This window comes from Hypomesus nipponensis, chromosome 20 (genome assembly GCF_054491055.1).
Source record: "Hypomesus nipponensis isolate SF chromosome 20, ASM5449105v1, whole genome shotgun sequence".
Taxonomy (NCBI): Eukaryota; Metazoa; Chordata; class Actinopteri; order Osmeriformes; family Osmeridae; genus Hypomesus; species Hypomesus nipponensis.
The window spans coordinates 6846447-6861427 of record NC_140380.1 but is presented as its reverse complement, the minus strand read 5'-3'; the positions used below and the strand labels follow the sequence as shown (position 1 = coordinate 6861427).

Here is a 14981-nt window from a genome sequence, read left to right as displayed (position 1 = left end):
ATGTCATTTTGTATCAACTGGGCTACTCTGCGAGGAGCTACTGACAGATCTATTTTTTCCCCCCAATTAACATAGCAATGGAGGCATGTTTGCTTGTAGGCGTGACGTTATGCGTTATGGCCAGCTGACTAGCCTACTAGTCTTTAGGCTCTTGGAGGTTTTTTGATAAAAGGGTGGCTAAAGTCATACCCTATTTGGCTATCTGAACTAACGGTGGCTGCGCGTGTCGGCATGACAGCAGCGTCTCGCCTTTGTAAATACGTGCTGCAGTTGTGTGTGCGCGCCGCTGGGCGAGTCTCTGCCTCTTCTGACTAGTAGCTCCCCTTTTTTCAGAGAAAAGAAGAGGAGAATTAGGTCCGGGAGGAGGGCCGCCGCCATTATTGGGAAGCTGGAGAAAAAAACACTTTCACACACGCAATCTCTGGGTAAATTGATCTGGACATAACCGATTTGTTGCATTAGACTACTCCAGAGGAAACAATGTACAGCAATTGCAACATACTCGACCGGTGTCCTGTGCATGATCGATCCAGCATAATGTAGGCACAACAATGGACTTAATAATTGGTCAAAAGCAACGTGGTGATCCAAAGAGCGGACGGTGAAACAAGATTTTTTATACGCCTTTCTTTTTCCCCAAGAGGACAATAACTGAGGAAAAAATACTGAAGGTTATCGTTTTTACATTTGTAGTTTTATTACAAAGAAAACAAACAGCGTTAAAAACATCCAAATGCAGGCATTTATAAACAAACAAACGCATTGATAATTGCTTCTGAAGAATTGTGACCGTTTGCGATTCGGACAACTCGTAGGCTATTATATTTGTTTCGTTGTGCCCATGCCTATAAAGCGACTAAGGCTGCGGCAAGCACTGGCCTGATGCGAAGGGAGAAAGGCAGAATGCGATGGTATGTAGCTACTCACTTCCTCTTGTAAATCTGGAACACTGAATCAACAAATGAATTGATTAGACATTATATTCAACTTTGGCTGCATGGAAATTCTATTGCCAGGTACACAGGGAATTGGGTGTTAGGGGATCGACTTGAGGTGAATGGGTTTTGTTAGTCTGCAATTTCATTCTGTGGACAAGAGGCCTGGCGTGGCCAGAGCTCTATCCACAAAAATTCTGCCCAAAGCCTTTGTTAATCCACTGCAAAACGCGAATGGAATTGTATTCATATGAATAGCTGATCGCGATTAATTTCTAGCAATGTGGTCCGAGCATTTAAACGGAGAATACGACGTATCAATGAGAGCGTAGGGAAGTGACTTGTTTTCATTTCCAAAGTACTTGCCCGTTCAATCTGGTCGTCAGGCCTAGTTCAGCTGAGCAAATGGACTACCTACTGAGCCATGGTTACACAGTTGATTTGAATACGTTTTAAACATTGACAGTTCGGCATGCAATGTTTTTTTTAAATGTTATTAATGGATTTAATTTCATAGATCTTAAAAAGGTTATTTTCAACTTGTGAAATTGACAATGGAATCAACAACGTTTAATAATTTATTTGTGCACGGTGTGCTTGCAACTTCCTATTAAGCAAGCTTGTTATAAGTAATGCAGTAAAGTAACATTTATCTTCTTGTAGACAAGATATTGAATTTAACTACCTCAAACTCATAATGAACCTCTATTTTCACTAAAGAAGTCATGCTCCTACAGGTGGCAGACCTCATAGAACATGAGTGTGAGTTAGACAAATATATACCATTTAGGTATGTGATATGTAACAAGTATAAGCAAACAAGATGATGTTCAATGACGTATCTTGGTTGTATGAATATCGCAGTAGCACACAGGTGATCTAGATCCATTGAACTGGCGAATTGCATTTTTCATTTACGGACATTGCCTGAGTTTACATCACAGAGTATCGATGGTGGCCAGACTGACTCATGCTGCAAGGAAACCATTACCACTGCCCTGCCCTTTGTCAGAAGAGAGAGAGAGAGAGAGAGAGAGAGAGAAAGAGAGAACATATACGACAGTTATTAGTCTGGCAGAGAGGATCCTCTGGGCTCTCGACCATTGAGAGAATGGATTCCAATTAGTTTAAATAATACCCCTCTTCCTCTTCCTCCTCCCCCCCCCCCCACCCAACCCATATTCCTACCCTCCATGCTCACTATGAAGATGTAGAGTAGACCGTGAAGCGGTAGTCAGTGTTGACACTGGGAATAGGAGCCGTACACAGTAATGTGGCTTCCTGTTATTGGGATGCTAATACACTAGTTGATGATTGACATTGTTCAGGCAAGAGAAGACCCCTTAATGTGACCCTAATTACCTGAGTTGCGTGAATGGAATGACTAATCACATTATGTTTTACCATGTGGGCTGGTCACAGCCTACATGATAAGCATATATTTTAATCCTGAAGCGATTCTCATTATTTTGTGCCTTTTTTTTTTGCTACCAGAATCCAACTTACACATAGACAAGTAGCTCATAATATTTAAGTCATACAGTCTAGGTGGTGATACACTTACACATTACAAATACTACAAAAATCACATGTTTTCTTGTTAATAATTACTCTCACCTTCTGTCAGTTATAATGTCTCATGTATGTCTTGTTTTCTTTGACAGGGTCAGATCTGCGTCCGGATTCAAACCTGTAGTTCAAGTTCCTAAAACCTAATTGTCCACCCAACAATCTCTGGTGCATCAGCCACTTTATGGACATACATCCAGGTGTACTCCCCTATCCAGTGCCTGTGTATGACAGGATGAGCCCCAGCAGATGATGATGATGGCGAAAAAACAAGACGCCCGGACTCCTATTTATAACCTCAACGTGGTTGGTTTGTCAGGGACGGAGAAAGAGAAAGGGCAGTGTGGAGTGGGCAAGTCGTGCCTGTGTAACCGCTTCGTGCGCCCTAGTGCCGATGACTTCTATCTGGACCACACATCTGTGCTGAGCACCAGTGACTTTGGGGGCAGAGTGGTCAACAATGACCATTTCCTGTTCTGGGGGGAAGTGGGGCGGGTTTTGGAGGAAGGGCCAGAGTGCAGGATGCACGTGGTGGAGCAGACTGAGTTTATTGACGACCAGACGTTTCAGCCTCACCGCAGCACTGCCATGCAGCCCTACATCAAGAGGGCGGCCTCAACCAAGCTGGCCTCCGCGGAGAAGCTCATGTACTTCTGCACTGACCAACTGGGTCTGGAGCAGGACTTTGAACAGAAGCAGATGCCAGAGGGCAAACTCCAGGTGGACGGTTTCCTGCTCTGCGTGGACGTCAGCAGGGGCATGAATCGCAACTTTGACGACCAGTTAAAGTTTGTCAGTAACTTGTACAGTCAGCTGAGCAAGACCAAGAAGCCCATCGTGCTGGTCCTCACCAAGTGCGACGAGGGAGTCGAACGCTACATCAAAGATTCCCACACTTTCGCCATCACGAAAAAGAGTCTTCCAGTGGTGGAGACGTCTGCACGCTCCAATATCAACGTGGACCTAGCCTTCCTCACTTTAGTACAACTACTCGACAAGGGCAGGGGCAAGCCCAAGATCATCGGGTACTTTGAGGCCCTCAAGCTCCAGAGCCAGCAGATAGCCTCCGCCAAGGACCGCTACGAATGGCTCGTCAATCGGATCGTGAAGAACCACAACGAAACTTGGCCCAACACGAGCAGGAGAATGAACACCTCCTCCGAGTACAAGGACTACGTCTTTTTGGAGGGCTCTGCAAAATGCAAAAAGCTCTTCCAGCAACACGTCTACCGGCTGAAGCAGGAGCACATCGAGAGGCGTCGGAAAATCTACCTGAGCACTCTTCCTCTAGCACTTAGCTCCCTGGTGCCCGATCTGGATGAGATCGACCAGCTCAGCTGGTCGGGGGTACAGAAGGTCCTGGAGTCCAAGCAGCACTTTACCCACTGGTTCGTGGTTCTGGAAGAGACTCCGTGGGAGGACACGGCGCACATAGACAACGTGGAGGACGAGCGCATCCCTTCAGACCTGCTGGAGACGCCGGTCGCCGAGTCCATATTCAACACCCACCTGGAGCACCTGCGCAACGAGTGCAAGCGGGCCGAGATGAGACAGGAGTTCAAGCACAAGCTGGCCTCCTCCCTCTTCGTCACGCCCGGCAAGCCGTGGGAAGAGGCACGCAGCTTCATCATGAACGAGGACTTCTACCAGTGGCTGGAGGAGCCCGAATACCTGGATCTCTACAACCGCCACCAGAAGGAGATCATCGACCGTGCCAAGGAGGACTTTCAGGAGTTGCTTCTGGAATATTCAGAACTCTTCTACGAGCTGGAGGTGGATGCCAAGCCCAGCAAGGAGAAGATGGGGGCCATCCAGGAGGTGTTGGGGGAGGAGCAGAGGTTCAAAGCCTTGCAGAAGCTTCCGGCAGAGAGGGATGCCCTGGTGTTAAAGCATATACACTTTGTCTACCACCCAACCAAGGAGACCTGTCCCAGTAGCCCGCAGTGTGGAGACTTCAAGATCGAACAGCTCCTAGCATCACGCTTCCCTACATGCTACCCCTTTTTCGATATGAAATCCCACTTTGGGAACACCAAGGCTGACAGAATCAACCTCGTAATACTAGGAAAGGATGGACTGGCAAGGGAGTTTGCGAATGAGATTAGGGCGCTCTGTACAAATGACGACCGGTACGTGTTAGATGGTAAGATGTATGAGCTGACCTTGAGACCTATTGAAGGCAACGTACGTCTTCCCGTGAACTCCTTCCATACCCCCACCTTCACACCCCATGGCTGCCTTTGTCTGTATAATTCAAAAGAGTCGCTGACGTACGTGGTGGAGAGCATCGAAAGGTTGAGGGAGTCAACTATTGGTCGAAGGGACAGTCAGTTAGCCCAGCTTTTAACTTCCCTGCTCTTAGTCACCAAAAGGGGTGTTGGAACCTATGCAGATGTAGGAGGAGAAACTGCTTTGGCCCTCATAACGCAAGGACAGCAGGTAGCCCGGAGACTTCAGTGTAGCTTCTTGGATCCAGCTTCACCCGGCGTGGGCTACGGTCACAACGTGAACGAGAGTCAGATCAACCAGGTGCTGAGAGGTCTCCTGGACTCCAGGAGGAGCTCCTCGTTCAGCAGCGGCTCCCCGCCCCTCCCCCCTCAACCCCCAGGCCCGCGGGACTCTCCTCACCAGCCCAGCCCGGAGGCGGACATCCGCATCGTCATGTGCCTGATGTGCGGCGACTCGTACGACATCGAACAGCTCCTCACGCCGTTCCTGCTTCCCCAGCACTGCAGGCCGACGTCCAACAGCGGCACCTCCGTGATGCTGGAGCATACGGTGGGCAGCCACAAGCAGGTGATCGAACTCTCCCTGCTCTCCTACCACGCCTCCTTCTCCCTGCGCAAGAGCCGGCTGGTGCACGGCTACATCGCCGTGTACTCCGCCCGCCGCAAGGCCTCCCTGGAGACCCTGTGCGCGTTCCTCTGCGAGGTCCAGGACATCATCCCGGTGCAGCTGCTGGCTGTCGGGGACAGCCAGGCAGAGCTGACGGACAGCGAGTCGGCCCGCGAGCAGCTGGTCCAGGGGGAGGAGCTCGCCCGGGAGATCGAGGGCCGCTTCAACAGCGTGGTGTGCGGCTCCGGAGGGGTGGCGGGCGGCCTGCACCGGATCGAGATGTTCCAGCCCTTCCTCATGGAGGTGGTGGAGAAGCGCAACATCGTGGAGGCCACGCACATGTACGACAACGTGGCAGAGGCGTGCACCAACGAGAGCGTGTACTCTCCTCGCTGTAGCTCCCCGAGCCCCGTCACCATGTTCCTGGACTCGGAGGACGACGTCGAGGCGTCTCCGCCCTACTACGACGGCACGCTCACCCACGGCGGGGGCTTCAACCTGCCCGACCTGGACTCGGGCGACATCGCCATGATCTCCGACATCGGCTCCTTCGAGAACAAGCTCAACCACAAGCTGCCCCTCCAGGTGAGGCCCAAGCCCACCGTCACCTTTGACTTCCGGAAAGTGGGCCGTAACCCATACATGGACACGGTAGGCCACCGTCGGTCCCTGCCCTCGGCCGTGACCTGGGTACCGGGCGGCGACGGAGGCTACGATCCTTCCGACTACGCCGAGCCCATGGATGCCGTTTCCAAACCCCGGCCCAGCAACGAGGAGATCATCTACTCTGTTCCGCACGACAGCACCCAGGGCAAAATCATCACCATCCGCAACGCCAACCGGATGCACTCCAACGGGAACGGCTCGGACAGCGAGGCCGACAGCAGCTCCCTGGAGCGCCGCCGGAAGTTTTCCGCGGCCGGGGTGAAGCCTCGGCTGTACCGCGACCGCTCCAAGCGCCTGGGCAAGTTCAGCAGCTTCCGCAGCAGTTTCATCGGCAGCGACGACGAGATGGGGGCCCTGCCCAAGACCAAGGAGGACGACTTTGGAACCCTGAAGGGAGACGTCCTGGTCAACGAAGAGAGCGAGGACCCCAAAAAAAGGAACATTCTGAAGAGCCTGCGGCGAACGGCCAAGGTGCGTATGCTTCAGTTACATTTTCCATTTACATGTAGTCATTTAGCAGACGCTCTTATCCAGAGCGACTTACAGTAAGTACAGGGATATTCCCCCCCCAGAGGCAAGTAGGGTGAAGTGCCGTGCCCAAGGACACAACGTCATTTTTTGCACAGCCGGGAATCGAACGGGCAACCTTCTGATTTATCAGCCTGATTCCCTAACCGCTCAGCCATCTGACCCCCACACAGTTACTTGCCTCCGAACTGCTAATGAGTAAGCATTGTTGTTTTTGCTTAATAGATGTTACGACTATGTTAAGGCTGTTTTAAAGTCAATATGCTACATGTTAACCTTGCAGTTTGTGTTTCTTTTGTGCGCTTGATTTTGCTATCAAATGTGGCAGCTGTGTGAAGCCATTCATTTAACCGCACGAATCAAACTGTGTGGGAAGAACTGGAGAAGAATGTAGTCATTCACTCAGTATTTGAGTGAGAGACACTTGATGAAACAGCCCTTGATGTCAATGCTAAAGCAATCCAGACCAAGGGCAAACGCATCCGACTAGCTCGGGAGAAATCGTCGGATCTCTCGGTATCAACATAACAAACCTTTTCCAGATTTTAATCAGTGACGGTCGTTGAGCAACATTTGTTTGTGTTTGTGTTTGTGTTTGTGTGTGTTTTCATTTTCAGAAAACCAGACCAAAGCCTCGACCCTCTATCCCCAAACCCCTGGAGAGCAACTATTTTGGAGTTCCTCTGGTGACTGTAGTGTCACCGGACAGGCCAATTCCACTCTTCATTGAGAAGTGTGTTCGCTTTATCGAGACCACAGGTAAGCATCCCCCCTTTGTGCCTGTCGGTGTACTCAGCAGGATGAGGGAGTGTTTTTGAATTGAGAGTGTAAGTATGGGCTTGTCACCTGGTCATGTTTTTATGTGGATGGTCGGCGCACCGTGCTGAAGGGCAGCAATTTAGTGTTTTACTCTTGATTTATTCGGAAAAGATTGTTGTTGAGGTCAAGTTTTACTGTATGGTTGTGACTGGCTCACTGTTGGAATACATTCATAGTAAGTCGTTTGTAATGGGAGGGTACCCGCTAAACGGGCACGTCTGCTGAACAGCTCAAATGTAATTCGAAAGCAATGAGTGTCGTTCATCAATTATAACCAACTCCCATCTGTACCCTCATCCGTCTCCAAGAAGGCTCATTTAATGGAAGTCTTGTTTCTCTGGCTCTCTGTCTCTCTGTCTCTGTCTGTCTCTCTCTCTCTTTCTAATACTCCAGGCCTGAACACAGAGGGCCTGTACCGTGTGAGTGGAAACAAGTCTGAGATGGAGAGCATGCAGAGGCAGTTTGATCAGGGTGAGCTGGACAATATGTCCAAGACGTGCATCGCCATGCTCCAATACCCGTCCGCCGGCGTCGTTAGCGCCGGCTTGCTAGTTCGCCGCCGTCGTAAGCGCCGGCTTGCTCGTCAATACAGTAGAGGAAATTGACGTGCTACCAAAATCTATTTACCCCAGTCGCTAGCCTACTAGCCTCTTGACTTGTTCCTCTGTGTTGTCTGCCCCTTCCCCATCCCAACCCATGTACATACAGACCACGGGCTGGATCTTGTGGACAAGGACTTCGCCATTAACACGGTGGCCGGGGCACTGAAGAGCTTCTTCTCTGAGCTTCCGGAACCTCTGGTGCCTTGCGTCCTTCAAGTGGACCTCCTGGAGGCTTTCAGTAAGGCAAACGCTAAAACATCTGACAGGAGAAGTGTTTGTGTGTGTGTGTGTCTGTGAGAGAGTCTGAGTCATCCATTCTCCCTCCCTCCCTCCCTCCCTCCCGTGTGCACAGAGATCAACGACAGGGAACAGAGGCTGTACACCATGAAGGACGTGCTGAGGCGGTTCCCCAGGGAGAACTACGATGTCTTCAAATACGTCACGAGCCACTTACACAAGTGAGTGTTACCGTCTGGCCCTGCGGCCGCAATGACCCACCTCCGCTGAAACCTTTTCCATGTTTTTCCCTGCGCCACAGTTGACAGGAAGTGTGTGTGTGTGTGTGTTTTTGCCAGGGTGAGTCAGATGAGCAGGTTGAACCTGATGACCAGCGAGAACCTGTCCATCTGTTTCTGGCCCACGCTCATGAGACCCGACTTCACCACCATGGACGCCCTGACGGCCACGCGCACCTACCAGACAATCATCGAGTGCTTCATCCACCAGTGTGCTTTCTTCTTCTACAACCAGCCCCTCATCGACTCGCCCACGGGGCTGGCCGGCCTCCCCGCCTCCCCCACCACCACCCTCACCGGCGGGGGCTCCGCTTACTCCTGCTACCGCTCCTCCCCACCCCCCAGCGCCGCGCACTTCAGCCCCCTGCAGCAGTCGCCCCCCACCACCCCGCAGTCGCCCCTGCAGTCCCTCCTGCCCCCCCTCCATCAGCACCCCCACCCACACCACACCCCCGCCGAGCAGGAAACTCTGTGAGACACACGGGGGAAACGGAGCACACATGCCCATGATGCTGGACCTTAGTCACACATGCGCGCGCGTGCGGTTCCCCACACTCAAACACATAACATCATGACAGACACACAGAATTAAAAAGAAAAACAACATGCACTACATATTTTGGTCATGGACAACGTTGGTCATGAAGAGAGGTCTTGAGGAACATTTTGAAGGAGCTTTACCCGACACGCAACTTCTGACCACTGTGCGGATGTCCAAACTCCAGCGTGCCGGGCCAGGGTACCCTTGTTACGTGAATCCCCTCACGCACACACACACCCGGACAAGGTGCACAGTTACAGTAAACATCTCTCTGCTAACCTTTTTCTCACCCTCAAGCCAGGAAATCCACACCTCCTTGTCCTAGCTGGAAGACGACGGATTTGTGCCACCGTGTTTGAAAACAAAAAAAAAAGAAAATTGTGAATAGTAATTTTGTGTTTTTGTTTGTTCATGAAAGTAGCCACTGGATGAATGGGCTGTGCTTCTCTTGCAGTGGTGTGGGCAGTGAGCAGGCACCACTGGGGCAGGAGAGAGCCCTCCTACCCCGGTCCTGTCTGTCTATTGGCCCCCCCACCTGGGAGCACACTAGGCTGTACCCAAGGAGGTGGGTGCAGACAGGGAGGGGGGTTCTCTATCGGGGTTGGGGGTCAGGGCATTGGTAGGGAAATTATATTAAGGAAATGATGGGATGGGAGGGTGTTATGGGGGGAGGGGGGCATCCAGGGACGCACTTTAATGGTCACTTTTTCTGTCTTTTTTTTTTTGGGGGGGGGGGGGGGGGTTGTTGGGCCAGAATGTTTTCTTTTTTTGTTGTTGTGTGTTTTGAGTTCACAACTCAAGCAGCCATACCCATGCCCCTGTAGGGGGCTTGGCAGATCAAAACTTTGTTTACATCAAAACCGTTTTTTTTTTTTTTTTTTTTGTATCCACATACTTTATCTGAAGCACTTTTGAATCATAGTGTTAAGTTCTGTGAAATGCGACGTTGATTACGTTTGTTTTGTGTAATGGGTCATCCTCTTAGGAGTATTCTGGAGTCTCTTTGTGGATGAAGAATTTGCTCGTCACTAGGTCATTTCAGAAAGGTTTATTTGGGACTATTTTGTTCAATGGTTTTCTCAGTTTCTGGACTGGTGGGTGTGAATATGGAACTAGGCTGGTTGGGGTTGTGGATAGAGGAAGTGAGGTAGGGGTAGGCCAATCAGACAAAAGCTGCAAGGCTGCCCAGATTTATTTTCTCTGGTCTCTGTCAGTGATAGTCAGTGATTACAGCAGTCCACGTTGCCATTGGGAATAATTGAAACCTCAGTAACAACCAACAGTTTAATTGGGAGAGCGGATAAAACTGGCTAGCCAATAGGAGACACTGCTGTCTGGTGGCTATGGAAACCACTGGCTTATTGAAAGACGATAGGTTGCCGGATGTGTTGCTGTGGCTGTCCAGCCAATTGAGCTCTTTGTACTCATGTAATATTCAGGACCTTTTAAATTGAGAGTTTGTATTCAGGAAGCACTACAGTACAGCATCCCAGCTGTGTTTCTGTGTAGAAGCATGCTCATAGCCACAGAGAGAGCACATTGGATCGTTACCAGCTCCACAGAACTTTTGTTTTCTTAAGAGCAACGAAAGAAAAGCACATTTTAAAGGAGGGGGTAGTTTGCTTTTGAAATGAACACCCACACAATTGGCCACAATCCGTACTGGCTCTCTAGCGACAAAGAGTTTTGACCTCGAGGCTTTCAAGTTTGTGGCTGACTGGCGCTGGATGGTTGTGTCGTGACTCTTGACCGAAGCGGCGGGAATGTTCCAGGCTATATTGAGGGGAAACTATGTTTGACATCATGGCTCGTGTTTTTTTTTTTTTTGGTGTGTTTTGGTTTTTGTTGGTACGTTGGGGGAAGGGGTGCTTTTCATGCTGCAGGAAGTTGCCATAACTTGGGATCGTTGGGCTTGTGCGAAGTGACTCCTCAGAGGCCAGAGCTGTGCAGTATTATCACACACACACACACACGTGCGCGCACACACACATACACACACACACACACACACATGCACCTAAACTGGTGAAATAGGTAAACCAATAACCAAACAGTCCCACTAGAATGTGACTCTGGCTTAGATTTATGTGGCTGTATCACTTCATATCTGAGACAACCTTGACAGATCTGCTGTTCAATGAAGAAAAAGAAGAAAAAAAAAAAAGCGAGAGCATACTATACTAAAATGGTTGTTTATTTGTATGTTAGGGGGTCTAACACTTTGCCCTTTAGTCAATGGTAGAAAACATTTTTAGTGTGTATTTCAATGATTGAAAGTCCATTTTTACGATTTTGTGAATGGTTTAAGGCCACTTCAGTTTAGTGCATGATTTAAGAACACGCCAAGGGAGTAGGTTGGACCACTCATAATTTTAAAACATGAAATTAGCGTGAGGAACAAAACGATAACAAAAGGTGAACTAGCTTAAAAGTGAATGATGGAGTACTGTGCATCAACAGCAAAACTATGTAATTTGTCTGACTGATAATGGTGTATGAAGATGAAGGCCTTATGTGATTTGTATCATAGTTAATAAATTAAATCTTGTAAAATTGTCCTCTGGTCTCCCATGTGTTTTATTTCTCTATTGCCTCTGCACTTTTATAAAATTATATTAGTCTAACAACTCATTTAACAGACTGGTCCACCATTCACTGCTGTGTGATGCAAGTAGGTAATAGTTTCAATGCCATTTTATGAATATGGCTTTTGAAATCTATGACTGTTGTAGAAAAGCCTATAGACCCCATAGCAAAACAACGGTTGGTAATTACGGTGCCACTGAAAAGCCGTCAATAATTAATTTGGTTACTAGTCGTGTGTGACTGCTCTGGGTGAAATACTTCCACTGCTGTTTCTATTTAAGTCTTTCGAGGTCTACAATACTTTGAATCTTCTGATGCCCCCTACTGACTTTTTAGCAGTATGCACCCAAAGGTTCAGTGGCCCTCCTGAACGACGCAGAGATTAACTACAAACAAACCCCTTACCTTAGCAGGAAACCAAGGTCAACGGATGTTCCCTACGGAATGTAAATAAGATCTCTTGACAGGGTTAGGCTTTGTGTGAAGTAATACATAAGTCCGCACTGCCATTGGAAGCTTGATCTTAATAAGCGTCTACCTCGGTGCCAATGATCTCCAGCAGTTGGCTGACCACGGTAACAGGGAGTATCAATGGTATTGAGTTTCATTTGCAGTTCACCAGGCAGAATATTGAGTTATTGACACAAGACTAGCATTACATTCTTGTGCTTATGTATCTCCTACGTTCTGCATATTCAAGACGTCCAGGTCCGAGGCCCTTATTAGAATGGCATGCACACGTCGCTTTATCTTAGAGCGTTGCGCGTGTCTTGTATGAGTTAAGAGTGTGTTTCTTCATCGCCCGGGCTCCTGGCTGAGAGCCCTTCAAGACTGATGAGTCTAGGCCCTGCTGTGCGGAGCGGAGGTGATGTGGATTAGCCGCGCGTCTGTGTGTCCGACTCTTTTCGCCGCCTCTTTCCCTGCTAATTAGCTCCACGGATGCACAGCTGTCTCGCTTATTAAGGCTAAAGATCCAGGCGCTGATTCTACGGCGATGAGACCGTCGGCATATCTATTATCCCAATGTACGGAAAATACAAATGAAACGAAATGTAATACGGCCGAACATTACATGATTCCTAGGCGGGGCGACTCTGGGATCAGACATTTAAGGGTGTCAGCCCCAAGGGCGTAACCACGCATTCTTTGGGGGGGTCGTGTCCCCCCCAATCTTGAGAAAATACCAATGACTGAAATTACACTATTCCTTTAGATGTGAGTTTAAATGGTCAATGTAGTCCCCGAAACAATGTTCTAAATGTGCAAATATTCATATATAAATATAGAATTGTAGGCAATGCACTTAAAAAAACCCAAACATATATTTAATATATATATATATATATGGGGAAGGGTGTTCATTTTGACCCCAAATGAACACCCTGTTATTTAACAATTCATTCATAATAATTCACCCCAAAATCCAACCCCAGGGAACTGTTACAACCCTCTCAACCCTTCTCTCCCCTTTTGGCCTCTCTCTCTCTCTCTCTCTCTCTCTCTCTCTCACGCGTGCGCACGCGCCTTCAGGAAGATGAGAAGATCTATTGATGTTTTCAATTTACGGCAGGTGACCTTTTTATTTTAAGCCTGCTTGCTGGAACTGTCAGACATCAGAACAGATTACAATTTGCTCGTTTTATTCATTTTAATGAATAAACAAGGCTCAGAGATTCGCGACTGCCCCTCGGGGCCCCCCATGCACTGAAATGCAGACTAATTTGTCACTTCTACCGCCGTTTATGTAGATCTTAGTCGAAACAGAAACGGCAGTAGGATGAAGAGCTTCGTTTTCGGCAAAAGTAGGGTCGGTATTTATAAGAATAAGAGGGACTTATTCTTCCAGGAGATGGACAGAAGAGAGAGAGGAATATCGACTCTGCGGTTTCATCGGTTGTTTTCATTCATCTTGGGTGACCTCCTGTGTCTTTGAGAATACTTCACAGTTCTGGACACGAGAATGCTCTTTGGAGAGCCTTTTATCACCCCTCCCGCAGCCTGATGCATCTGACGACCCTACTGGGCTCCAAGCGGAGACCGGGGTGGGGGGGGGGGGGTGGGGTGTAATTATGGGATGTCATATAGAGTTCACACCGTTGAACTTCAAATCCTGTCATCGTTGATAAACAAGGCATTTGTCAGCGGCGGACTAGAGGTTGTGACGGGGGGGGGGGGCGCATCAGTTGTAATGACAACACCCTCAGCTGAGATATCCCTAGCAAAGGAAACATAGCCAAAACAGCAGCACCAGCAGATAACTAGGCCCAGGAGACAAACTGCATTGAAATAAAAGCCACAGAAGCAGAAAGATCTGGGCAGAAATTGTGTGAGATATGTGTTAGTGTGTGACACAAACTATGTTCTTCGGCGTTCATGTGAGTGTATGTGTGTGTGTGTGTGTGTATGTGAGGGCAGCCTTTGTGGCGAGATGAGTAGCCGTCCAGGTGTTCACCTGACCGTGATATCCACACAGCAAACACAATGGACCTTTCTTTGCTTCCGTTTTGAATATCCACCCGTCTTCACAGGCTGTCTACGAGCTCTCCTGCCCACACAGACGACCTTTGACCTTCCTGGATCGCAGACACACCGGTCCCAGAGGGTCCAGGCATTCTCTTAGGAGTGAATCCTCTCTTGAAACACCCACAGCTGCTCACCCCCTCGCTTCCTGAGGGCGACAACGCCGTGTTTTCGTCTCACGATAAAAGGCCAGACTGCGCATTGTGCCCGTGGCGGCCGGAAAAAAAGCAAATTCGATTTCACGGTCATTTTATTCTCAGTTTGGCACATCAACAACTTATAAGGCGCAAACACAGGTCACAATCACATGGACACGATCACATAGTGTAGTGACGGCGGTGGTGATATATATATATAAATATTCAAAAGCTTTATGGTGTGACACTTGTGGGTAGACACAGGCTTACTGCATTGCTGGGGGTGGCAACCCACGACGACACAAACTTGATCAAAACCACAGAGTATTAGGAGCCGCACGGATCTGAGACACGTCGAGCGCTATGTTGAATGGCTGTAAATAGAAGCGGCGGAAGAAGGCGGCCATTTCTGTGCCGTCCCTGTTCTGTCCTCCTGACTCTGATCTAATCTAAGTGCTGGCGTGCCTTTGGGGCAGCTGGACTGCAACAATACCCCCCCCCCCCCCCCTCACAAACGATTGCTCTCTCGGAGGCAAGAGGACAGAGCCGGGTTAAGCGTGGATCAGTAGCCGGGATTGGACGGGGTGTTTTTCGGCTTCACGTCACCGTCACAATGTCCTGAAGAGAGTGCGTGTCAGGGCGGAGATGATTTGAACGTCGATGGGGGCTGGGCGGACGGGCGGGGGAGGAGGGGGGGGGCGGCTGGGTGGGGGGGGGGAAGCTGAAGT

The 14981-nt window shown here is 49.2% G+C and overlaps 1 protein-coding gene across 2 annotated transcripts; it reads left to right on the top strand.

The window, feature by feature from the left end:
* Positions 1 to 262: 262 nt before the first annotated feature.
* Positions 263 to 9401, top strand: arhgap35b (Rho GTPase activating protein 35b). 2 transcript variants are annotated; one of them, XM_084684184.1, is made up of 7 exons: positions 263 to 425; positions 2600 to 6476; positions 7151 to 7292; positions 7746 to 7823; positions 8061 to 8192; positions 8307 to 8412; positions 8530 to 9401. In XM_084684184.1, exons 2-7 carry the CDS (start codon positions 2754 to 2756, stop codon positions 8942 to 8944), a joined length of 4596 nt encoding a protein of 1531 aa, XP_084540310.1. In that variant the 5' UTR covers positions 263 to 425; positions 2600 to 2753; the 3' UTR covers positions 8945 to 9401. The 2 variants fall into 2 exon arrangements, with proteins under 2 accessions (XP_084540310.1, XP_084540309.1); XM_084684183.1 differs by having other exon boundaries at positions 263 to 911.
* The last annotated feature ends 5580 nt before the right edge of the window (positions 9402 to 14981 follow it).